General features: G+C 37.5%; 1 protein-coding gene across 2 annotated transcripts in view; it reads right to left on the reverse strand.

The window, feature by feature from the left end:
• Positions 1 to 26,719, reverse strand: part of AK9 (adenylate kinase 9) — a 200,379-nt gene that overhangs the window by 61,848 nt on the left and 111,812 nt on the right. For both annotated transcript variants that reach the window (XM_054490051.2, XM_054490050.2), the window contains 5 exons: positions 24,260 to 24,336; positions 18,331 to 18,483; positions 9,665 to 9,754; positions 8,992 to 9,192; positions 8,510 to 8,625 (listed from right to left, as the gene is read on the reverse strand). In XM_054490051.2, coding sequence (XP_054346026.1) covers positions 8,510 to 8,625; positions 8,992 to 9,192; positions 9,665 to 9,754; positions 18,331 to 18,483; positions 24,260 to 24,336 — 637 coding nt within the window. The remainder of the gene's footprint in view (positions 1 to 8,509; positions 8,626 to 8,991; positions 9,193 to 9,664; positions 9,755 to 18,330; positions 18,484 to 24,259; positions 24,337 to 26,719) is intronic.

Genomic DNA, 26,719 nt, shown 5'->3' on the forward strand with positions numbered 1-26,719 from the left:
AGGGTGTCGATTTGAGATCTTTCTAGCTTTCTGATGTGGGTATTTAGTGCTATAAATTTCCCTCTTAACACTGCTTTAGCTGTGTCCCAGAGATTCTGGTACACTGTCTCTTTGTTCTCATTGGTTTCAAAGAACTTCTTGATTTCTGCCTTATTTCATTATTTATCCAGCAATCATTCAGGAGCAGGTTGTTCAATTTCCATGAAATTGTGTGATTTTGAGTGAGTCTCTTAATCCTGAGTCCTAATTTGCTTACACTGTGGTCTGAGAGACTGTTTGTTACGATTTCAGTTCTTTTGCATTTGCTGAGGAGTGTTTTACTTCCAATTATGTGTTTGATTTTAAAATAAGTGCCATGTGGCACTGAGAAGAATATATATTCTATTGATTTGGGGTATCAAGTTCTGTAGGTGTCAACTAGGTCCACTTGATCCAGAGTTGAGTTCAAGTCCTGAATATCCTCATTAATTTTCTGTCTCAATGATCTAATACTGACAATGGGGTGTTAAAGTCTCCCACTGTTATTGTGTGGGATTCTAAGTCTCTTTGTAGGTCTCTAAGAACTTGTTTTATGAATCTGGCTGCTCTCGTATTGGGTGCATATATGTTCAGAATAGTTAGTTCTTCTTGTTGAATTGTTCCCTTTACCATTATATAGTCCTCTTCTTTGTCTTTTTTGATCTTTAATGGTTTCAAGTCTGTTTGGTCAGAGACTAAGATTGTGACCCCTGCTTTTTTTGGCTTTCCATTTGTTTGGTAAATTTTCCTCCATCCCTTTATTTTGAGCCTGTGTGTATCTTTGCATGTGAGATGAGTCTCTTAAAGACAGCATACCAATAGATCGTGGCTCTTTATCTAGCTTGCCATTCTGTACATTTGAATTGGGGCATTTAGCCCATTTACATTTAAGGTTAGTATAGATATGTGTGACTCTGATCCTATCATCATGATGCTGTTTGCTTATTTTGCACACTAGTTGATGCAGTTTCTTTGTAGTGTCATTGGTCTTTATATTTTGGTGTATTTTTGCAGTGGCTGGTACCAGTTTTTCCTTTCCAGTACATATCTAGTGCTTCTTTCAGGAGCTCTTGCAGGGCAGGCCTGGTGGTAATGAAATCCCTCAGCATTTGCTTGTCTGGAAAGGATTTTATTTCTCCTTTGCTTATGAAGCTTAGTTTGGCTGGATATGAAATTCTGGGTTGAAAATTCTTTAAGAATGTTGAATATTGGCCCCCAGTCTCTTATGGTTTGTAAAGTTTCTGCTGAGAGGTCCACTGTTAGTCTGAAGGGCTTCCCTTTGTATGTTACCTGACCTTTCTCTCTGGCTGCTCTTAACAGTTTTTCCTTCATTTCAACCTTGGAGAATCTGATGATTATGTGTTTTGGGGTTGATCTCATGGAGTATCTTAACGGTGTTCTCTGTATTTCCTGAAATTGAATGTTGGCCTGTTTCGTTAGATTGAGGAAGTTCTCCTGGATAATATCCTGAAGTGTGTTTTCCAGCTTGTTTCCATTCTCCCTGTCTCCTTCTGGTACTCTAATCAATTGTAGGTTTGGTCTTTTTATGAAGTCCCATATTTCTTGGAGGCTTTGTTCATTCATTTTCATTCTTTTTTCTCTATTGTTGTCTGCATGTCTTATTTCAGTAAGGTGTTCTTCAAACTCCAATATCCTTTCTTCTGCTTGGTCAATTCAACCGTTGACACTTGTGTATGCTTCACAAAGTTCTCATGCTGTGTTTTTCAGCTCCATCAGGTCATTTATGCTCCTCTCTAAACTGATTATTCTAGTTAGCAATTGCTCTAACCTTTTATCAAGGTTAACATGCTCCTTTAACTCATCTTAATTTTTTATTACCTATCTTCTGATGCCTACTTCTGTCAACTCATCCATCTGATCCTCCGTCCAGTTCTGTGCCCTTGGTGGAGAAACATTGCAATCATTTGGAGGAGAAGATGCACTCTGACCTTTTGGGTTTTCAGCATTTTTTCATTGATTCTTTCTATCTTCGTGAGTTTGTCAAGTTTCGGTCTTTGAGGCTGCTGACCCTTGGATGGGGTTTTTGTGGGGGCCTTTTTGTTGTTGTTGATGCTGTTGTTGTCACTTTCTACTTGTTTGTTTTTCTTTCAATAGTCAGGTCCCTCTTCTGTAGGGCTGCTGCAGTTTGCTGGGGGTTCACGTCAGACACTACTCATCTGATTTGCCCCCGTGCCTGAAGATGTTACTTGAGAGGGCTAGAGAGCAGCAAAGATGGGTGCCTGCTCCTTCTTCTGGGACTTTTGACCTTGAGGAACACCAACCTGATGCCAGTAGGATCACTCCTGTATAGAATGTCTAACAACCCCTGTTAGAGGGTCTCACCCAGTTGGGTGGCACAGGTAGCCAGACCCATTTAAAGAAGCACTTTGTCCCTTGGTGGAGAGGGTATGTTTCGCTGAAGGGAAACCCACTCATCTGGGCTGCCTGGATTCCTCAGAACTACCAAGAGGAGAGGCTAAGTCTGCTGGTTTGCAGAGACTGCAGTCACCCCTCCTCCTGTGTTGATGAATTACTGAATGGTTTCCAATTTGGAGCTATTACAAATAAAGCTGCTGTGACCACTCATCAAGTCTTTGAATGGGCATGTGCTCTCCTTTCTCTGGGATAAATTCCTAGGAGTGGAAGGACTGGGTGCTATGGTAGGTGTATATTTATCTGTTTAAGAAATTGCCAAACTGTTTTCCAAAGTGGTTGTACCAAGTTATATTCCCACGAGCAGTATATAAGAGTTCAAGTTATTCTGCATCCTAGCTAACACTTGGTATGGTCAGTCTTTGATTTTAGGCATTCTAATCATTATCTAATAGTGTCTCATTGTGATTTTAATTTTTACTTCCTTAATGACTAATGAGGTTGAACATCTTTTCATGTACATATTAGCCATCTGTATATTTTATTTGGTGAAGTATCTGGTGTCTGTTAAAATCTTTTGCCCATTAAAAAAATGGGTTGTTTGTTTTCTCATTAAGAGTTCTTTATCTATTCTGGATATAAGGACTTGCATCAGATATGTGATTTGCAAATATTTTATCCAAGTTTGTCTTTTCATTCTCTTAATAGTGTTTTTTTTTTTTTTAAATAGTTTAGTTCTTACTTTTGATGAAGGCCAATTTATCATTGTTTTTCTTTATGGATTCTGCTTTTGGTGTCATGTCTAGGAAATTTTTGTCTAATCCAAGGTCTCAAAGATTCTCTCAGGTTTCTTCCAGAAGTTTTGTAATGTACATTTAGGCCTATAATACATTTTAAGTTAGTTTTTGTATATCATGTGAGGTTTGGTTCAAAGCTCATTATTTTGCATATGGATCTCCAATTGTTCCAGCACTATTTATTAAAATGACTGTCCTTTCTTCACTAAATTGCCTCTGTAGATTTGTCAATAATCAATTGTCCATATATGTGTGGCTCTGTTTCTGGACTCCCTTGTGTTCTATTAATCTATTTGCTGTTTTGTGCCAATGACACTATTTCGATAGCTATAACTTTATAATTAATTAATCTTGAAATCAAATGTATTATTTCTCTTACTTGGTTATTCTTTCTAAAATTTGTTCTCATTATTTTAAGTACTCTGCATTTTCAAATGAATGTTAGGATCAATTTTCTACCAAACAGTCTGCTGGGTTTTTAATTTTGATTATATGGAATCTGTAGATAAATTTGGGGAGAATTGATATAATAATATTAAGTCTTCTGGCCTATGAACATGGTATATTTACTTTTTTTTTTTTTTTTTTGAGACGCAGCCTTGCGCTGTCGCCTAGGCTGGGGTGCAGTGGCACAATCTTGGCTCACTGCCCAAGATCAAACGATTTTTGTGTCTCAGCATTGCCAGCAGCTGGGATTATAGGCATACACCACCAAGCCCGGCTAATTTTCATTTTTTCAGTAGAGAAGGGGGTTCGCCATGTTGGCTAAGCTGCCTCGAACTCCTGACCTCAAGTGATCCGCCTGACTTGGCCTCCCAAAGTGCTAGGATTACAGACGTGAGCCACCATACTCAGCCATGGTATATCTATCTGTTTTTTTTTTTTTTTTTTTTTTTTTCTGAGACGGGGTCTCGCTCTGTCACCCAGGCCAAGTGCAGTGGCACGATCTTGGCTCACTGCAAGCTCCGCCTCCCGGGTTCACGCCATTCTCCTGCCTCAGCCTCTTGAGTAGCTGGGACTACAGGCGCCTGCCACCTCGCCTGGCTAATTTTTTGTATTTTTAGTAGAGACAGGGTTTCACCGTGTTAGCCAGGATGGTCTTGATCTCCTGATCTTGTGATCCGCCCACCTTGGCCTCCCAAAGTGCTGGGATTACAGGCGTGAGCCACCGCGCCTGGCCTGGTATATCTATCTGTCCATTTATGTAGGCTTTCTTCAATTTTTCTCAGCACAGTTTTGTAGCTTTTAGTGTCTTGTTCCTGGATCTTTTGCTAAATTTATCCCTTCATATTACATATTCTTGATCCTATTTTGAAAGGCATTTAAAAATCAATTTCTGATTGTCTATTGCTTACACATAGAAATAAAAGTGGTTTTTGAATACTGATTTTATGTCCTGAAACTTTGCTAAATTCAATTATTAGTAGCTTTTTTTGTTGATTCCATTGGCTTTTCTACATAGATGTATTAATTTCATAATGCTGCTTAACAAATTACCACAAATACAGTGGCTTAAAACAACAAACATGTATTTTTTTACAGTTTTGGAGATCAGAAGCCCAGAGAGTTTTATGGGGCTACTGTGAATTTGTTGGCAGGGTTAATTCTTTCTGGAGTCCTCAGGAGAGAATCCATTCCTGCTTCTCCACTTCTAGGATTGGCTCATGGTCCTTTTCTGTATCTTCAAAGCCGACTTAAAAGCACCTTCTCTCTGACTTCCTGTCTTCCTCTTAGAAGGACCTTTGTGATTACATTGGTCCATGTGGATAATCCATGATAACTCCCTCATCTCAGGATCCTTAATTTAGTCACATCTGCAAAATCCTTTTTGCCATATAAGGTAACATTCACAGGTGTCAATTCACAGCTTAGGACATGAACTTCTTTGGCGTGCCATTATTCAGCCTATCACAATAGAAAATCTTATCTCCTACATATAAAGATAGTTGCATCTTTCTTTTTCAATCTGAATGCCTTTTATTTCTTTTCCTTGTCTGAATGCAGTAGCCAAACCTTCAGTATAATGTTGAATAGAAGTGGTGAGAATGAACGTCCTTTCCTTGTCCTGATCTTAGGAAAAAAGCATTCAGCCTTTTACCCTTAAGTATGACATTAGCTGTTAGAGACTTTCTGTGGATACCCTTTATCAAGCTAAGGAAGTTCCCTTCATTTTTTTTTTCTTACCAGTAATAGCTTTTGAATTTTGTCAAATGCTTGTTCTATATCTATTGAGGTGATCATGTTTTTTCCCCTCAGTTTGTTAATATGATGAATTACATTGATTGCTTTTCAAACGTTAAACTAACCTTGAATTTCCAAGATAAGCCCTACTTGGTCACAGTGTATTACTCTTTTTGTGTATTTTTGGATTTGATTTGCTAAAATTTTGTTAAGAATGTCTGTATCTATGTTAATGAGTGATGTTAGACTGCAGTTTGTTTTTCTTTCCTTGCTTTTAATGTCTTTGGTTTTGATATCAGAATAATGCTGATCTCATATAAGGACTAGGAAGTATTCTCTCTTCTTCAGTTTTCTGGAAGAGTTTGTATAGAATTGATTTTCTTTCTTTCTTCAAGATTTGGCAGAATTCATCAGGGAAGCCACCTGTGTCTGGCTGCTTTCTTTCAGCTTTTGTATGTCTAACAGAGTCTTCAGTTTGCCTTTGTTTTTTTTTTTATTTTTATTTTTTGAGACAGAGTCTCACTTTGTTGCCTAGGCTGGAGTGCAATGGCACGATCTCACTGCAACCTCTGGCTCCCAGGTTCAAGCGATTCTCCTGCCCCAGCCTCCTGAGTAGCTGGGATTACAGGTGCACACCACCACACCTGGCTAATTTTTGTATTTTTGGTACAGATGGGGTTTCACCATGTTGGTCAGGCTGGTCTTGAACTCCTGACCTCATGATCCACCTGCTTTGGCCTCCCAAAGTGCTGGGATTACAGGCGTGAGCCACCATACCCAGCTTGCCTCTGTTTTTAAAAGAGAGTTTCAGTGGACTTAGAATCCTAGGTTGACAGTTTATTTTATGTTTTGTTTTGTTTTGTTTTAGACAGGGTGTCACTCTGTTGCCCAGGCTGGAGTGCAGAGGTGTGATCTCAGCTCACTGATGCCTCGACCTCCTGGGCTCAGGCGATCCTCCCACCTGTCTCCCGAGTAGCTAGGACTACAGGTGTGCACCACCATGCCTGGTTAATTTTTGTATTTTTTGTAGAGATGGGGTTTCGCCATGTTGCCCAGGCTGGTCTTGAACTCCTGAGCTGAAGCGATGTGCCTGCCTTGGCCTCCCAAAGTGCTGGGATTACAGGCATGAGCCACCGTGCCAGGCTGACATTTTTTTTTCCCTTCAATACATTAAAGATGTTGCTCCACTCTCTTCTTGCATTGTTTTTGATGAGAAATATGCTGTCATCCTTATCTTTGTTCTTGTGTATGTGGCATATCTGTTTTCTCCTTTATTTATAAAACTGGTTTTGAGCAATTTGAATAATATGATGTACTTGGTGCTATTATAATATTTTCTTCATGTTTCTTGTGCTTGAGCATATTTATTTATTGGGCATATTGAATCTGAGAGTTTGTAATTTTTTTCAAAATTTAAAAAAAAGTTGGCCATTATCTCTTCAATCCCCCTCACACATACTTTTTGTAGATCTGAACTATATGTACACATTGAGCATCCCTAATCCCCGAATCTGAAATTTGGAATGCTCTAAACTCTGAAACTTCTTGAGCAGTGATCTGACACTCAAAGAAAATGCTTACTGTAGCATTTTGGATTTCAGATTAAAAATGCTCAACTGGTATGTATTGTGCAAATATTCAAGAATCTGAAAAAGTCTAAAATCAGAAACACTTCTGGTCCCAAGCATTCTGTGTAATAGGCTGCTTGAAGTTGTCCCACAGATCACTGATGCTCTTCTCATTTTTTTTCAGAATCTTTTTCCTCTGTTGTTTCATTTTGGATAGTTTCTATTGCTATTTCTCTTGCAGTGGCTAAACTATGGTCATACCATTAATGTATATTTCATTTCACATATTGTACTTTTCAATCTTAAAAGTTCAACTTAGGTATTTATTATATCTTCTATATCTCTGTTTAACTTTTTGAACATATGGAATAACAACTGTTTTACTGTCCTTGTCATCTAATTCTAAGAACACCTTCGTCAGTTCTGAATCCATTTCAGTTGATTACTTTCTCTCCTCATTGTGAGTCATATTTTTCTGCCTGTTTGCAGGTCTCACAATCCTTCAGTGACTGCTAGAATTTTACTTTATATTCCCATAAATATTCTTGAGCATTGCTCTTGGACACAGTTAAATTACTTGGAAGCAGTTTGATCCTTTTGGCTCTTGCTTTTTGAAAGGGAGGGCCAAAGCTTCATTTATGCTAGGTCTAGTTATTCCCCATTCCTAAGGCTAGGCCCTTGTTAGTACCCTACCCAATGCTCTGTGAATTGGGAGGTTTTTTTTTTTTATATTATTAATGAAGACTATACTTTAAAATATAAGCTTTGAGTATTACAGCCGGCCTGATAATTGTCTGCAGATATCAGAGACCATTTTACGGTGTGCCAGAGTGGGACACAGAAGAACAACAGCAGACATGGCAGAGGATGGATGATGAAAGAAAAGAATCTTAATCTGAGTGGGACAAAACCCGCATCCTTTAGCCATCCCAAAGAAACGCTCTCCAGTTCCTTAGTGATAAAGTACTAAAAGCTGTTATCAGAATCACACTACATATTGTTTGTTGTTTGACACATATATATTTGGATTTAAGTCAGGCAACTTAACCCAGTTAATCACAAGTCTATGTTTATATAACTTAATAATACTACTTTTTACTTATAAAGCTTCAAATGAAAAGAACTGCTTCCTCTTTCATTACTGATAGATGTCTGAACCGGGCAGCTGTCAAATGAGAATGGTTGTCCAAATTCTGATGCCAAGGGAGTGGATGGGGCCTGAATATGGGTTGCTCCTAACTGAGAACACTGCACATTATTATCATGCAAGCAGCCTCTTTTACTTACAACAACCACTTCTGCTAAATTTATAAAATATTTATGTATTTAAAACTTAAATTTTTTTCCATGCAAAATAGTTAAAATAGTTTCCTTTTATCTTTTCATGAGTCTTTTTTCACACTACATAGCCTGGAATTTCAGGAGGGTCAAGTGAAGCTGAGGCAGAGGGAGAATGTGTGTGCAAATGAGAATGTCTGTTCACTTGGAGTCCAAAAGTGATAGTTACCACTCTTCTTTGCATATTTTCAATGACTTCACAAATGAGAATGAGTAGAAATAAAACAATCATGCCTCTTCCTCTTCCTCTTCCTCTAGCTCCTCATCAACCTCTGCTTCAGTCTGGTAGTCTTCTGTTTCTTCCTCATAATCTTCCCCAGTTAACTCCCATGCAGTATATTGAAATGGTTCTGGAGAAAAAGAGAATCATTGGAGAAAATATTTTAGCAAAAAAGGTTATTAGCATATTACCATAGTCAAATGTTGGGAAAATTAATTATTATTATTATTAGTCTCTTAGATTAAATATGTATGCAAATAGGCCTTTATAAGTTCCTTATGTGACAACTGGCCAGTACGGCCAGAGGTGTTTGGGCCGCATAGCTGTTCTGATTGGTCAGGACCTGCACAGTGATAGTTGCTAAGTATTTTATACATCAGCCTTGGATATATTGAACATTTACTTCATAAACCATCAAGGAAGGCTTTCAAGTTTCAAAATGCTTCTAATACTATCACCTGCTCTTGATAATAAATGTTATGATTAAAGCCCTTACTTTCCATAGTCTCAACTACTTTTTGAAGTAATTCCTGTGGAGTTCTGTCAGCAATCTCCAAGTTTAAAATTTTAATGTAAGCCTCACTAATTGTCGCTTCTAGCTGTTTCCAGAGGATGATGAAAGAACCAATCTTCTCTTTAAATGGCTCCATTTCGGGAACATCAGGATAAGAGTCTTCTGGAAACTCAGGTAGTACAACTTTGGAGTAAAAGACAAAGGAAAGAAAAAAGGGGCTTTAAATAGCCTATCTTTAGCCATATTGCCAAAATAGCTTATACTTTGTAATTTTTTTAAACAGTTAAAAAAATATTCTAAGCAACAATATACATTCACAAATTCATAATTTAATTATGCTTTGTTCTTATATTTGCTATAGATGTATATTTACCTGTTACTAAAACTCAAGCTTTTGGATAATTAACATGAGTTTCTTAAGGAAACTTTAACTGTTAATAAAAAATGTATAACACAAATTTGTGTGAAAACCAGTGTTATAATCTGGTTTGATACACTTTTAATGGAGTAAGCCAAATATTTATGTATGTCAATTAGCATACAACATAGAAAGAAATAAGTATGAAGCACCTACTATGCCTAAAATTAGGGACCCTTTGTAAGAAAATATGAAAAGTACTTTTATGCACGAACTACTTTCATTTTACAGTCTAACCTGTTTCAGATAATTTTTCAGTTTCCAGGCCCTCTTTGGATCCTTTTGGGATTTCTGTTTCCACTGTAGTTTCCTCGATAGGCTCAGATACTTAAGAAAGAAATCTAATAGTTAGTGTTTAAATTTTAAAACATTATTCCTTTATGAAAGTTTTGGCACAAAGAACATTTCAAAATATAGCTTAAATTGTATAAGAAATGTCTAATAGAAAGCACGGTTCTTGTTAGGGAAAGAATGGCATAAGAATACATAATAAAAAAGGCAGAAAATAAAGAATATTCTTAAACACATAAAAGGACATGGACTAGAATAATAATTGACATATGGCACATACAATTCTGGCTGATAATTTGTTAAATATTAACCAAACTTCTTTTAATTTGGCAGTAGACTAACAGTGCCTGATATTCCTTTTAATTTCTTATTAAAATACCCATGAAGCCAGGCATAGTGACTGGTGCCTGTAATCCTAGCCTTTGGGAGGCAGAGGTGGGAGAATCACTTAAGGCTGGGAGTTCAAGACCAGCCTAGGCAACACAACAAGACCACATCCCTACAAAAAACAAAAATTAGCCAGGCATGGTGGCTCACACCTGTGGTCCTAGCTACATGGGAGGCTGAGGTGGGAAGATCACTTGATCCCAGGAGTTCAAGTTACAGGGAGCTATGATCGTGCCACTGCACACCAGTCGGGGTGACAGAGCAAGACGCCATCTCTTTTTAAAAAAATAATTTTCAAGAAGATACACCAAAAAAGACCACAAAGTGGCAATGAGAGATGATGATATTGCAGAGTCCCAGCTGTAGGTGTAGGCATGGAGAGATTTAAGAGAATCTCAACTAATTTCACTGTTGAAGGTATAGATTGAAAACTGTTTTCCTGAAGGATATAAGACATGCTGCACATACAGATCCAGCAGAGGTGGTTTCAGGGAAGGCAGGACTAATTATCTGTCTTTTCATCCTAGTCTGCTCCTAGTTCTGAAACACAAGTTTTGCATAGACAAAAGAACATATATCTATATGCATATATACGTATGTATATACACACACTGATTCTGCAACATGGTGGAAACTGTCTTCTGAGCTAGCTAAAATAATACTTGGGTCCTCTTTCAACAGGATCTATAATGTTTAATACTCAATAGAGCAGGAAGTAGAAGGGGACAAGCCTGGGGCTGGCCTGGTGGTGTCATGTTTAATTGTAGGTTGCTCAATTAAGAAAATCATTATAAACCATGGAAGAGAAAAGAACACCAAGAATATACAGATAATTCTACAATGCCTTAGCTTCTCTGGCTTAATCAAAGACTGCAATAGTTGGGGGTGAAGATCTAGCCTCAGTCTAGAAGAGCCATACAAGATGAGTACTTACTAAATATTACAACTTGAACTAGGTTGATTTGCATTAACCTATATCAGATATAACAGGTCTATATCTGAGAATGCCAGGCAAGAAGTCTAAGTGAAAAGTACACGTGTGTGGGAGTCAGGGTAGGGAGACAGAGTTCTTATAAATACTCTACCTACCCTTCCTGTTGGTAAATGCAAGAGTTTGATATATTCTGCTTCATCCAAGGATAAGTCCACAAAAACAACAAAAACAAAATCGATGAAGCAAAAGAGAGTATTGATCCAAAGATTCAGATGAAAATTTTACTTCTGAAGACAATTTCTTATATAAAGCAGAGTAAATTTTACAAGATGTATGCTTGGAGTACTAAAAAACACAAGAGAACAACTGAGTCTATGAAATAAAAATCATGAGGCATAAAGATAGATTAAAATAAAGGCAGAAATACAGGAAAGGTAACTGAAATAAGAAAACAATGCAACGAAATCTAAAGTGCAATAGTTGAGTTAACATATGCATTGGGAATGTTCTTACTTACAAGTGGAAGCTAAGCCATGGGTATGCAAAGGCATACAGAGTGGTATAATGGACACTGGAGACTCAGAAGGGAGCAGGGTAAGAGGGGAGTGAGGGATGAAAAACCACCTATAGGGATTAAGAAACTCACTCAAAACCACTCAACTACATGGAAACTGAACAACCTGCTCCTGAATGACTACTGGGTACATAACGAAATGAAGGCAGAAATAAAGATGTTCTTTGAAACCGCTGAGAACAAGGACACAACATACCAGAATCTCTGGGACACATTTAAAGTAGTGTGTAGAGGGAAAGTTATAACACTAAATGCCCACAAGAGAAAGCAGGCAAGATCGAAAATTGACACCCTAACATCACAATTAAAAGAAATAGAGAAGCAAGAGCAAACACATTCAAAAGCTAGCAAAAGGCAAGAAATAACTAAGATCAGAGCAGAACTGAAGGAGATAGAGACATAAAAAACCCTTCAAAAAATCAATGAATCCAGGACCTGGTTTTTTGAAAAGATCAACAAAATTGATAGACTGCTAGCAAGACTAATGAAGAAGAAAAGAGAGAAGAATCAAATAGATGCAATAACAAATGATAAAGGGGATATCACCACTAATCCCACAGAAATACAAACTACCATCAGAGAATACTATAAACACTTCTACGCAAATAAACTAGAAAATCTAGAAGAAATGGATAAATTCCTGGACACATACATCCTCCCAAGACTAAACCAGGAAGAAGCTGAATCCCAGAATAGACCAATAACAGGTTCTGAAATTGAGGCAATAATTAATAGCCTACCAACCAAAAAACATCTAGGACCAGACAGATTCACGGCTGAATTCTACCAGAGGTACAAAGAGGAGCTGGTACCATTCTTTATGAAACTATTCCAATCAATGGAAAAAGGGAATCCTCTGAGTTCACGTCCTTTGTAGGGACATGGATGAAGCTGGAAACCATCATTCTCAGCAAAATATCGCAACGACAAAAAACCAAACACCGCATGTTTTCACTCATAGGTGGGAATTGAACAATGAGAACACTTGGACACAGGAAGAGGAACATCACACACTGGGGCCTGTTGTGGGGTGGAGGGAGTGGGGAGGGATAGCATTAGGAGATATACTAATGCAAATGATGAGTTAATGGGTGCAGCACACCAACATGGCACATGTATACACATGTAACAAACCTGCACATTGTGCACATGTACCCTAGAACTTAAAGTATAATAAACAAAAAGAAAAAGGGAATCCTCCCTAACACATTTTATGAGGCCAACATCATCCTGATACCAAAGCCTGGGAGAGACACAACAAAAAGAGAATTTTAGACCAACGTCCCTGATGAACATGGATGCAAAAATCCTCAATAAAATACTGGCAAACCGAATCCAGCAGCACATCAAAAAGCTTATCCACCACGATCAAGTTGGCTTCATCCCTGGGATGCAAGGCTGGTTCAACATATGCAAATCAATAAATGTAATCCATCATATAAACAGAACCAAAGACAAAAACCACATGGTTATCTCAATAGATGCAGAAAAGGCCTTCAAGAAAATTCAACAGTGCTTCATGCTAAAAACTCTCAATAAACTAGGTATTGATGAGACGTATCTCAAAATAATAAGAGCTATTTATGACAAACCCACAGCCAATATCATACTGAATGGGCAAAAACTGGAAGCATTCCCTTTGAAAACTGGCACAAGACAGGGATGCCCTCTCTCACCACTCCTATTCAACATAGTGTTGGAAGTTCTGGCCAGGGAAATCAGGCAGGAGAAAGAAATAAAGGGTATTCAATTAGGAAAAGAGGAAGTCAAATTGTCCCTGTTTGCAGATGACATGATTGTATATTTAGAAAACCCCATCGTCTCAGCCCAAAATCTCCTTAAGCTGATAAGCAACTTCAGCAAAGTCTCAGGATACAAAATCAATGTGCAAAAATCACAAGCATTCCTATACACCAGTAACAGACAAACAGAAAGCCAAATCATGAGTGAACTCTCAATCACAATTGCTTCAAAGAGAATAAAATACCTAGGAATCCAACTTACAAGGGATGTGAAGGACCTCTTCAAGGAGAACTACAAACCACTGCTCATAGAAATAAAAGAGGATACAAACAAATGGGAGAACATTCCATGCTCATGGATAGGAAGAATCAATACTGTGAAAATGGCCATACTGCCCAAAGTAATTTATAGATTCAATGCCATCCCCATCAAACTACCAATGACTTTCTTCACAGAATTGGAAAAAAACTACTTTAAAGTTCATATGGAACCAAAAAAGAGCCCGCATTGCCAAGACAATCCTAAGCCAAAAGAACAAAGCTGGAGGCATCATGCTACCTGACTTCAAACTATATTACAAGGCTACAGTAACCAAAACAGCATGGTACTGGTACCAAAACAGAGATATAGACCAATGGAACAGAATAGAGCCCCTGGAAATAATACCACACATCTAGAACCATCTGATCTTTGACAAACCTGACAAAAACAAGAAATGGGGAAAGGATTCCCTATTCAACAAATGGTGCTGGGAAAACTGGCTAGCCATATGTAGAAAGCTAAAACTGGATCCCTTCCTTACACCTTATACAAAAATTAATTCAAGATGGATTAAAGACTTAAATGTTAGACCTAAAACCATAAAAACCCTAGAAACAAACCTAGGCAATACCATTCAGGACATAGACATGGGCAAGGACTTCATGACTAAAATACCAAAAGCAATGGCAACAAAAGCCAAATTAGACAAATGGGATCTAATTAAACTAAGGAGCTTCTGACAGCAAAAGAAACTACCATCAGAGTGAACAGGCAACCTACAGAATGGGAGAAAATTTTTGCAATCTACCCATCTGACAAAGGGCTAATATCCAGAATCCACAAAGAACTTAAACAAATTTACAAGAAAAAAGCAAACAACCCCATCAAAAAGTGGGCAAAGGATATGAACAGACACTTCTCAAAAGAAGACACTTCTGCAGCCAACAGACCCATGAAAAAATGCTCATCATCACTGGCTGTCAGAGAAATGCAGATCAAAACCACAATGAGATACCATCTCACACCAGTTAGAATGGCGATCATTAAAAAGTCAGGAAACAACAGGTGCTGGAGAGAATGTGGACAAATAGGAATGCTTTTACACTGTTGGTGGGACTGTAAACTAGTTCAACCATTGTGGAAGACAATGTGGTGATTCCTCAAGTATCTAGAACTAGAAATACCATTTGACCCAGTCATCCCATTACTGGGCACATACCCAAAGGATTATAAATCATGCTGCTATAAAGACACATGCACACGTATGTTTATTGTGGCACTATTCACAATAGCAAAGACTTGGAACCAACTCAAATGTCCATCAATGATAGACTGGATTAATAAAATGTGGCACATATACACCATGGAATACTATGCAGCCATTAAAAAGGATGAGCTCATGTGCTTTGTAGGGACATGGATGAAGCTGGAAACCATCATTCTGAGCAAACTATCACAAGGATAGAAAACCAAACACTGTATGTTTTCACTCATAGGTGGGAACTGAACAATGAGAACACTTGGACACAGGGTTGGGAGCATCACACACTAGGGCCTGTCGTGGGGTTGGGGAAGGGGGGAGGGATAGCATTAGGAGGTATACCTAATGTAAATGACGAGTTAACGGGTGCAGCACAACAACATGGCACATGTATACATATGTAACAAACCTGCATGTTGTGCACATGTACCCTCTACAGAACTTAAAGTATAATAATAATAAAAAAAAGAAAAACCACCTATAGGATACAACATGCACTACCTGAGTGATAGGTATGCTAAAACCCCAGACTTCACCACTATATGTGATTCATCCATGTAACCAAAACCCACTTGTACCCCTAAAACTACTGAAATAAAAAAAATTTTAAATGCATTAGGAGAGAGGCAATAAGGTGGAGAAGGTAAACCAGTGACATGGAGGATAACAAGTCTCTGAAGAATCCAGAGAAAAAGTACAAAGAGATGAGAACTATCAGGAAAAAGAAGATTAACATGGTTGAGAAACAATAGTTATCTGACCAAAAATAATAAACGATCCTGAAAAAGGAATCTGAAGCAATAACTGAAGAAAGGCATTTTGAGCTAGACAAAGATTGTGATATGAAGACAAAAAGAGCTCAATGAATTCCAGGGTAAATCATTCACATACCAGCAAAGTTTTAACAAATAATGGCATTGAAAAGCATCCTTTGAGCACCCCTGCAGGAAAAGAACGAAAAGAACAGAAATGAGACAATATCTTGACTTTTCCATGTGTGGAAGACAATGACGCAATGTCAACATGAGGAATTCTGAGAAGAAAAGGTTATGACAATGATTTAATATCCTCTAAGTTGTTTTATATGTGTGAAAGCAATAGATTTGCAGGAAAATTACAAAATATGCCACGCTGGATCCTTAAAAAGTTGCTCAAAGATGTAGACCAGATGACTAAGAGATGAATCAAAATTAAAATCTCAAGAATAGGGTCATGTGGAATTTGGGAGAAATCCAAATGGAATTATGATTATCCTAATACCACATAGCTACAGAAATCCACAGCCTGTTCTAGTGGACTGGACAAAACTGGCCACACTCATGAGCATTCAACAATGTGGAGAAGTTATGCCTCCTTCCAAAATGCTATCTGAAGGAAGTTTACAAACAAATAATTTCCATATAGTTATTGTTTATTGAAAATAACTCTCTTGTAGGACTTTAAAAATGTGTGAGAGGAAACCTTTCTCTCAAACTGAAGTCTAATTGGATCACAGTTAGATAAACAAAACACCATTCTTAAAAAACTAAAAGGAAATACATTAGAAAGTTAAATATTATTGCCTTTTGTTGTCAGATCAATGATGATTTCCCCCATCTTTCTATTTGTATAATTAAGTATTTTCTATAGTTAGCACATATTTTTATCAAACCTGGATGGATGTATGATTTTGAAACACACAGTTCAACATCAACTGTATCAGAACTACGATCACTGTCTTTAATAGACATTTTTCAAATTTCTATTCAATATATTCATTAATTTTGACCTGCAGATACAGTGTACAGCTAAATCATTCTAGAGTTTTTATTTTCAGGATCAGATTTTTCTCAGGTATGCTACTGTGCTTTTTCCATGATATAAGGAATAATTTACAAAACTTTTTTTTCAGGCAGAATGTTTTTCCTGTAGCAGTAGTCCTCAACTGTTAGTATGTGTAAGAATCACTGGGGTGTTCATTAAAATGTAGATTCCTAAATTCCATCCTAGACTTACTGAACCAGAGCCTGCATAGAGCTCAGAGGCTTACTTTAAAATAAGAACCATAGGTGATTCTGATACAGCTGATCTACCACCTATACTATGAAAAAATATTTCTCTTTTATGTGAAACTCTAAAGTCTCAGTTAAGCATTTAAGAATTTGAGCAGATGATTACTTATTTCTTGGGTGAAATCACAAATGTGCGCCTAGGCGTTCCTGCAACCTGCATCTGTGGAAAGGCAGTACAGTAGATACTGTTGGTTGGCTCCCTCAACCCCCTCTCATCTTCTGTTCCATTGGCTTCTACCATCTAGGCAAGGAAGCCAAGTCCAAATTAAATTCCCAGATTCCCTGCAAGTAGGGGTAGACGATGATACAATATTCTGCTCAATGAAATGTAGGTGAAAGTCTCTGTGAACTATCTATTTCTTGAATTAGAAATAAAAAGTAAAAGCTTGCAACAGGAGACATTGTGTCTGGATGCGCAGCCACCTTTGGATTGTGAGGATGGAGTCAGATACTGGAGAGAAGTACAGGAGGAAAGAAGATGCTTGGGGCTTCGATATCTTTTTAAGTGAACAAACCAGCCTGGGGCTCTTAGATATGCATAATACTCAATATACTTGTCAGAATGAAACACATGCATATACGAGCTGTGAAATATGAATTGTGTAATTTTCATTAATTTCCCTTAGTCTTGCTTCTTTTATAAGCTCACAGCAGTTCCAGGCCCTTAACTGCTCCAGACTAGCATCCAGTTACAGGTATCTGAAGACCTTTTAGTTTGTAGGATGAATTTCAGATTCAATACTAACTCTGCTTGAAAGCATTTGCAAGCCTCATTCCCACCACAGGTGGGTACCCTGTGTTCCTGCTTTAAGCCCACTCTCTAGTCCTTGGAGTGGTTTTCATTGCCCATAGACTCCTTCTTGCCCTGCCCCATCCACCAAATGAGACCTCTGAGGTAGGGCTTAAAGAGTTAATGCTCTTATATTTACATTTAAAATGCTCTTATATTTGCATTTAAAAATGGCATTGCACACCATAAAGATGAACTGTAAAATTCATGCTAATAATTTAAAATTTTAATTTAATTTTTCTTTACTTAGAGCAACATTAAATAGCAAACAAAAAAATAGCATGACAAATTGAGAGACAGATTATGGAAGAAAGGAAAAACCGTTATATTTTACTACCTTTAATGACACTTTTTTCCTGCTTTTTGAACAACATGCCCCACAAATTACATAGCCAGCTGTGCTCCTGTGTGCCAGTGCTGGGGCAGAGCAGACTCTGCTTTCCTACCACACTTGAAACTGTGGGATTTGGACTCAATGGCTGCTCTCTGGGGGCTCATCTCTCCATTCTCAGCCAGATTCCATTTTACCAACATGTATACATACACATACCCAAACAGACACATTAATGCACATGAGTAGAATTAAGAACTTGCTATCAATAAAGTCTAACCTGCTTCAAGCTCAGTTTCAGGGACCTCAGATGCTTCAGACTCCTCAGGTAACCATGACCCTCGGGTATCGTGAGATGCCTCAGGCTCTTTGTGAACTTCCAACTCATCACCTTCAATCTCCTCTTCATCCTCATTATCAGTCTCTTCAGCTTCTAAAAAAATTTGAAGAAATAAATTATCATTTGGTTGAAGCCAAACAAAGAATATGAAATGGTCCCTGCCCTCCTAGAGTACGTAGTTTAATGGGGGAGATAGAAAAATTATCTATATATTATAGCTATTCACATGTAGTGGTAAAGGATGATAGTCATCTGCTCAGAGTGCTGTGTGAGTACCAGACTAGTGGTTCATTCAAAAGTGAAATGTTTGTGGCAGTTCCAAACATCCTTACAGTAAATCTAGAAATAGCCCAATGTTCAAAGAAATGGCTACATCAGCACCATTCAATATAGTAGCCACTAGCTCCATGTGGCTATTGAGTACTTGAAATGAGGCTAGTCTAAATTTATATATACTGTAAGTATAAAACATACAGTGAATTTTAAACATGTAATATGAAAAACTAAATATAAAATATGTGACTTTTAGAAAATTTAAAGTTCCATGTGTGGCTTATATTATGTTTCTAATGGGTAGCACCAGGCTAGATTATATATATAATGATTGATTTTCTTACAGCTAACTAAAAATAATAAATCATGTAGTATATTAATCAATATATTAAATGTAAATACAAAATACAAAAATTAGCTGGGTGTGGTGGCACACACCTGTAGCCCCAGGTACTCAGGAGGCTTAGCAGGAGGATCGCTTGAACCCAGGAGGTGGAGGTTGCAGTGAGCTGAGATTGTGTCACTGCACTCCAGCCTGGGTCATGGAGTGAGACTCTGGCTCAAAACAAACAAACAAACAAACAACCCAGAACTAGCAGCCGGTTTAATAACTACCACAATTTTGGAACAGTGATAAACATATAAAGATATGTAAAACTAGAATGTGATATGAAAACATCTTCATTTCTTTTGGTGACAAAGTCAAGGTATTGCTAATATTACTGTGGTTTGTTGCCTATATTAATTGCACATTGAAGGAAATAATAAATTTCAGTTAAATGTTAGTGAAAATAAATTCAGAATTATTTTCCAATTAAGTTCACACACCCATGAATTTTACCCATAGACCCTAGGTTAAGAACTCCAGTGTTTTTTTAACATCTGTCTTATCTTTTCAAAATTTTTTTATTCCAAAAGTTTTGTTCCATGGAAAAGTTCTTTAGTGGTGATTTCTGAGGTTTTGGTACACCTATCATCCAAGCAGTATACACTGTACCCAATGTGTAGTCTTTTATTCCTCATCTCCCTTCCACCTTCCCCGCAAGTTCCCAAAGTCTAGTATATCATTCTTATGCCTTTGTGCCCTCATTGTTTAGCTCTCACTTATAAGTGAGAACATACAATGTTTGGTTTTCCATTCCTGAGTTACCTCACTTAGAATAATGGTCTCTAACTCCATCCAGGTTGCTGCAAAAACCATTATTTCATTCTTTTTTATGGCTGAGTAGTATTCCATGGGATATATATATATCACATGTTCTTTATCCACTCGTTGGTTGATGGCATTTAGGCTTGTGCTGCTATAAACATGTGTGTGCAAGTGTCTTTTTCAAATAATGATTTCATTTCCTCTGGGTAGATACCCAGTAGTGGAATTGCTGGATCAAATGGTAGTTTTATTTTTAGTTCTTTAAGGAATTGCCATAGTGTTTTCCATAGTGTTGTACTGGTTTACATTCCCACAAGCAGTGTAAAACTGTTTCCCTTTCATCACATCCATGCCAACATCTATTATTTTTTGATTTTTTAATTATGGCCATTCTTACAGGAGTAAGGTGGTATGTCACTATGGTTTTGATTTGCATTTCCCTGATAATTAGTGATGTTGAGCATTTTTTCATATATTCACTGGCCATTTGTATACCTTCTTTTGAGAACTGTCTATTCATGTTCTTAACCCACTTTCTGATGGGATTATTCTTTTTTTTTCTTGCTGATTTGAGTACGTTGTAGATTCTGGATATTAGTCCTTTGTCAGATGCATAGTTTGTGAAGATTTTCTCCCACTCTGTGGGTTGTCTGTTTACTCTGCTGATTATTTCTTTTGCTGTGCAGAAGATTTTTAGTTTAAGTCACATCTATTTATCTTTTTGTTTTTGGGTTCTTGGGCATGAACTCTTTGCCTAAGCCAATGTCTATAATAGTTTTTTGATGTTATCTTCTAGAATTTTTATGGTTTCAGGTCTTAGATTTAAGTCCTTGATCCATCTTCAGTTGATTTCTGTATAAGGTGAGAGACAAAGATCCAGCTTCATTCTTCATTGTGGCTTGCCAATTATCCCAGCACCATTTGTTGAATAGGGTGTCCTTTCTCCATTTTATGTTTTGTTTGTTTGTTTTTTTCTTTGTCGAAGATCAGTTGGCTGTAAATATTTGACTTTATTTCTGGGTTCTCTATTCTGTTCCATTGGTCTATGTGCCTATTTTTATACCAGTACCATGCTGTTTTGGTAACTATATCCTTGAAGTATAGTTTGAAGTTGGGTAATGTGATGCCTATAGATTTGTTCTTTTTGCTTAGTCTTCTTTGGCTATGTGGGATCTTTTTGTGTTCCATTTGAATTTCAGAATGTTTTTTTCTATTTCTGTGAATAATAACGATGGTATTTTGATGGGAATTGCATTGGATTTGTAGATTGCTTTTGGCAGTATGGTTATTTTCACATGCTCATGGATTCTACCCATCCATGAGCATGGGATGTGTTTTCATTTGTTTGTGTCGTTCATGATTTCTTTCAGCAGTGTTTTGTAGTTTTCCTTGTAGAGATCTTTCACCTCCTTGGTTACTTGGTTAGGTGTATATATATATATATATACTTTTTTTTTTGCAGCTGTTGTAAAAGGGGTTGAGTTCTTGATTTGATTCTCAGCTTGGTCATTGTTGTTATATAGCAGTGCTACTAATTTGTGTGTACATTGGTTTTGTATCCCAAAACTTTACTGAATTCATTTATCAGATCTAGGAGCTTTTTTGGATGAGTATTTAGAATTTTCTAGGTATATGATCATATGAACAGCAACAGTCTGACTTCCTCTTTACCGATTTAAATGCTCTTTATTTCTTTCTTGTGTCTGATTGCTCCAGATAGGACTTCCAGTACAATGTTGAATAGCAGTGGTGAAAGTGGGCATCCTTGTCTTGTTCTAGTTCTCAGTGGGAATGCTTTTAGCTTTCCCCCTTTCAGTATAATGTTGGCTGTGGGTTTGTCATAGATTTCTCTTTTTTTTTTTTGAGACAGAATCTCACTCTGTCACCTAGGCTGGAGTGCAGTGGCATGATCTCGGCTCACTGCAACCTCTACCTCCTGGGTTCAAGCGATTCTCCTGCCTCAGCTTTCTGAGTAGCTGGGACTACAGGCACCTGCCACCATGCCCGGCTAATTTTTTGTATTTTTAGTAGAGACGGGGTTTCACTGAGTTAGCCAGGATGGTCTCAATCTCCTAACCTCGTGATCGGCCCGCCTCGGCCTCCCAAAGTGCTGGGATTACAGGTGTGAGCCACTGTGCCCGGCCATAGATGGCTTTTATTACCTTGAGGTGTGTTCCTTTTATGCCCATTTTTCTGAGGGTTTTAATCATAAAGGGGTGCTGGATTTTGTCAAATGCTTTTTCTGCACCTATTGAGATGATCATAAGATTTTTGTTTTTACTTCTGTTCACATAGTGTATCATATTTATTGACTTGTGTATGTTAAACCATCCCTGCATCTCTGGTATGAAACCCATTTGATCATGGTGTATTATCTTTTTGACACACTATTGAATTCAGTTAGTATTTTGTTGATGATTTTTGCATCTATGTTCATCAGGGATATTGGTCCGGTTCCTTTTTTTTTAATGTCCTTTCCTGGTTTTGGTATTAGAGTGATACTGGCTTCATAGAATGACTTAGGGAGGATTCCCTCTCTCTCTATCTTTTGGAATAGTTTCAGTAAGACTGGTACCAATTCTTTGAATGCCTGATAGAAATCAGCTGTGAATCCATCTGGTCCTGGACCTTTTCTTGTTGGAAATTTTTAAATTACTGTTTTCAATCTTGCTACTTGTTATTGGTCTGTTAGGGGCTTCTATTTCTTCCTGATTTAATCTAGAAGGGTTGTTTACTTCCAGGAATTTATCCATCTCCTCTAGATTTTCTAGTTTGTGTGCATAAAGGTGTTCATAGTAGCCTTGAATGATCTTTTGTGTTTCTGTTGTATTGGCTGTAATATCTTCCTTCCTTCCTTCCTTTCTCTTTCTTTCTTTCTCTTTCTTTCTTTCCTTCTTTCCTTCTCTTTCTTTCTTTCTTTTGTTCTTTCTTTCTTTTCTTCCTTTCTTCCTTTCTTTCTCTTTTTTTTTCTTTTTTTCTTTTTAGATAGCCTGTTGCCCAGGCTGGAGTGCAGTGACACGATCTCAGCTCACTGCAACCTCTGCCTCCCAGGTTCAAGCGATTCTCCTGTCTCAGCCTCCCAAGTAGCTGGGATTACAGGCGTGCACCACCACGCCTGGCTAATTTTTAAAAAATTTTTAGTAGAAACAGGGTTTCCCCATGTTAGCCAGGCTGGTCTTGAACTCCTGACCTCAGGTGATCCGCCCACCTCAGCCTCCCAAAGTGCTGGGATTACACGCATGAGCCACCACGCCCAGCTAATTTTTGTATTTTTAGTAGAGCTGGGGTTTCGCCATGTTGGCCAGGCTGGTCTCGAACTCCTGACCTCAAGTGATCCACCCTCCTCAGCCTTCCAAAGTGCTGGGATTACGGGCATGAGCCACCACACCTGGCCTCCTGTTTCATTTCTAATTGAGCTTATTTGAATCTTCTCTCTTCTTTTTTTGGTTAATCTCACTAATGATCTATCAATTTTGCTTATCTTTCCAAAGAACCAGCTTTTTGTTTCATTTATCTTTTATATATTTATCTTTTTGTTTCAATTTTATTTAGTTCTGCTCTGATCTTCATTATTTCTTTTCTTCTGTTTTGGGGATCTTGGGTTTGGGTTTGGGTTTTTCTTGCTTCTCTAGTTCCTTGAGGTGTGACCTTAGATTGTCTATTTGTGTTCTTTCAGACTTTTTGATGTAAGCATTTAATACTATGAACTTTCCTCTTTGGACCACTTTTGCTGTATCCCAGAAGTTTTGATAAGTTGTGTCACTGTTGCTGTTCAGTTCAAATAATTTTTAAATTTCCTTCTTGATTTAATTGTTGGCCTAAAGAACATTCAGGAGCAGGTTGTCTAATTTCCATGTATTCGTACAGTTTTCAGTGTTCCTTTTGGAGTTTATTTCCAATTTTATTCCACTGTGGTCTGAGAGAGTACTTGGTATAATTTTGATTTTCTTAAATTTGCTGAGACCTGTTCTGTGGCCTATTATATGATCTATCTTGGAGGATATTCCATGTGCTGATGAATAGAATGTATATTCTGCAGTTGTTGGGTAGAATGTTCTGTAATTATCTGTTAAATCTATTTGTTCTAGGGTATAGTTTAAGTACACTGAAAAACTCCAATCTTAAAAGAAACTGTTAGAGTGAGTTATATAATGAAGATGCTATTCTGCTGTGTATCACTTGTAGAGGGTGTATGAATAGGTATCCCTGTCAATAATCATTTTCCTACGGATCCATTACTTCAGTGACAATATTATTTAGTATACAAACTGCAACACTTTAAGAATAAAAAGTACTATAAAGACTTCAAGAACGTAGGCATAAACCTGGGGTCTCATGGACAAACTGGGAAATGTGATCACCCAGTCTATAATTCACTTGAAATACTGCAATTGCTTGCAGTAACAATACCATGACACATCATCAGTCATAGCAATCTGTGCTTGCCTTTTGCCTTCACTTTCATAAGTTCCAGTAGCCTTCGATTTTCTTCTTCGAGTCTCAATTCCTGTTCTGTGGCTTTTCTGAAATGAAAAGGTTCAAATTTAAGTATCTTTGGAAATTCAGACTTCTCACACTATTACAGGATTAAATGCTTATAGTGTTAAAAATAAAGATTAAAACTTATTATACTTACTTTACAATGTATATTTTTAAATTACTCATGTTGAGACTAGTAACTTTTCAGCATTTTCTTCTGGGGGAGAAAAACTGGAATGTTATACTTTGAAAAACCTTGTCTATTAATTAGGAAAACTGTCAAAAATAAGAAAGGATTACCTAACTGTATGTTGAAAAGCCAAATGGAAGGATTTGTAGCATTTTTCCTCTGATTTAATGGTAAATGTTCACAATATAATGTTGAGTAAGAAAAGTCAAATATAAAACTATATGTATAATATAATTTTAATTTGGTATTTAGAATGCATACAAATGAGGATTAAAAGTCTAGGAGAAAACCAATCAAATGGTCAACATGGATGACGGCATATAAGAGTTTTAAGTTTTCTTTAACTTTTTGCATTAAAATTTTTTCTATATTGAATAAGCAGAACATTTGTAAATTTATCTTTCTAATAAGAAAAAAACCCTAATTATTTTATTTTTAACACAGTAGTGATGAAATTTAAAGAGACCTGGAATACGGAAACTTAAAAACCTGGAGGGAATCTGTTTTTCATTAGGATTGAAGCACCAAACCTGCCTTAACAATGGTAAAGAAAGGTGGACAGAAAGTTAGTAAAATGCTGGAGAAAGGCAACATTTATTAAAAATTAAAATGTTTGATCTAGAAATTCTATATCTAGGAATTTAGCCCTCAGAAAGAGGAATACTACTGCACAAAGAACATACAAAAGAATGTTGACTGAATCTTTAAAAAATTTTAACAAAAAATTATATCAGGTATTCATCGGTTAAGGAAGAGCCCATTCATGTCAGCAGCACACACTGGGGGCACAGCTTTCCTCAGATCTGTTATTTTCTCATACCCCGCGTTCTTTGCATCCATTTTCCCTTCTTTTGAAAGCTAGTTACACATAAGACATTACTACACCTCTTCTCCCAGCAGGTTGGCTTCCTGTTAATGGAGGACATTCTCTCACTGCATTCCAAATCCTGTGTTCCTGCCGGAAGTCTTGGCGTAATTCAAGTTCTCTTTGCTCATGACTCAGCCCTCTGAGGCTACTGAGTGTTGTTTCTGAACTCCTTTCCCATTTTGTCTGTGTGTGAACAGGCAGTTGTTCTGCAGGCATACCTTGCCTTATTGTGCTTTGCTTCATTGCGCTTTACAGATATCGTGTTTGTTTTTTTTTTGTTTTTGTTTTTTTGTTTTGTTTTGTTTTACAAGTTGAGGGTTTGTGGCAACCCTGCAATGAGCAACTCTATTTCAAACTTCCTCATTATTACTATGTATCAGTGATCTGTGATCAATGGTCTTCGATGTTAATATTATCATTGTTTGGGGCACCATGAACCACGTCTATATAAGACAGTGAACTTAATTGATAGATGTTGTGGGTGTTGTGACTGCTCCACTGACTGGCTGATCCCTTGACTCCCTCCCTCTCCTCAGGCCTCCCTATTCTCTAAGACACAATACTATTGAAATGAGGCCAATTAATAACCCTACAATGGCCTCCAGCTTTTTAAGTGAAAAAAAGAGTCCCACATTTGTCACTTTAAATCAAAAGCTAGAAATGGCTAAGCTTAGTGAGGAAGGTATATTGAAGGCTGAGATAGTCCAAAAGCTATGCCTCTGGTGCAAAATAGCCAAGTTGTGAATGCCAAAGAAATGTTCTTCAAGGAAATTAAAAGTGCTACTCCAGTGAATACACTAATGATACAAAAGTAAAACAGTCTTAGTATTGATACGGAGAAAGTTTTTGAGTGGTCTGATTAGAAGATCAAACCAGCCACAACATTCCCTTAAGCCAAAGCCTAATCAGGAGCAAGGCCCTAATTCTCTTCAATTCTGTGATGGCTGAGAGAGGCAAGGAGCCTGGAGAAGAAAAGTTTGAAGCTAGCAGAAGTTGGTTCATGAGGCTTAAGGAAAGAAGCCATCTCTGTAACATCAAAATGCAGTGCAAGGTGAAGCAGGCAAGTGCTGATGTAGGAGCTGCAATAAGTTATTTAGAAGACCTAGCTAAGACCATAGATAAAGAGGTGGCTACACTAAACAACAGATTTTTCAATGTCAACAAAACACGCTTCTTTTGGAAGAAGATGCCATCTAGGACTTTCAGAGCTAGAGAGGAGAAGTCAATGCCTGGATTCAAAGCTTTAAGGGACAGGCTGACACTCTTATAAAGGGCTTGTGCAGCTGGTGAAGCTAATGCCCATTTCCCAGTCCAAAAATCCTAGGCCCCCTAATTAACTATGCTAAATCTACTCTGCCTGTGCTCTACA

The sequence above is a fragment of the Pongo pygmaeus genome, chromosome 5 (genome assembly GCF_028885625.2).
Source record: "Pongo pygmaeus isolate AG05252 chromosome 5, NHGRI_mPonPyg2-v2.0_pri, whole genome shotgun sequence".
NCBI lineage: Eukaryota > Metazoa > Chordata > Mammalia > Primates > Hominidae > Pongo > Pongo pygmaeus.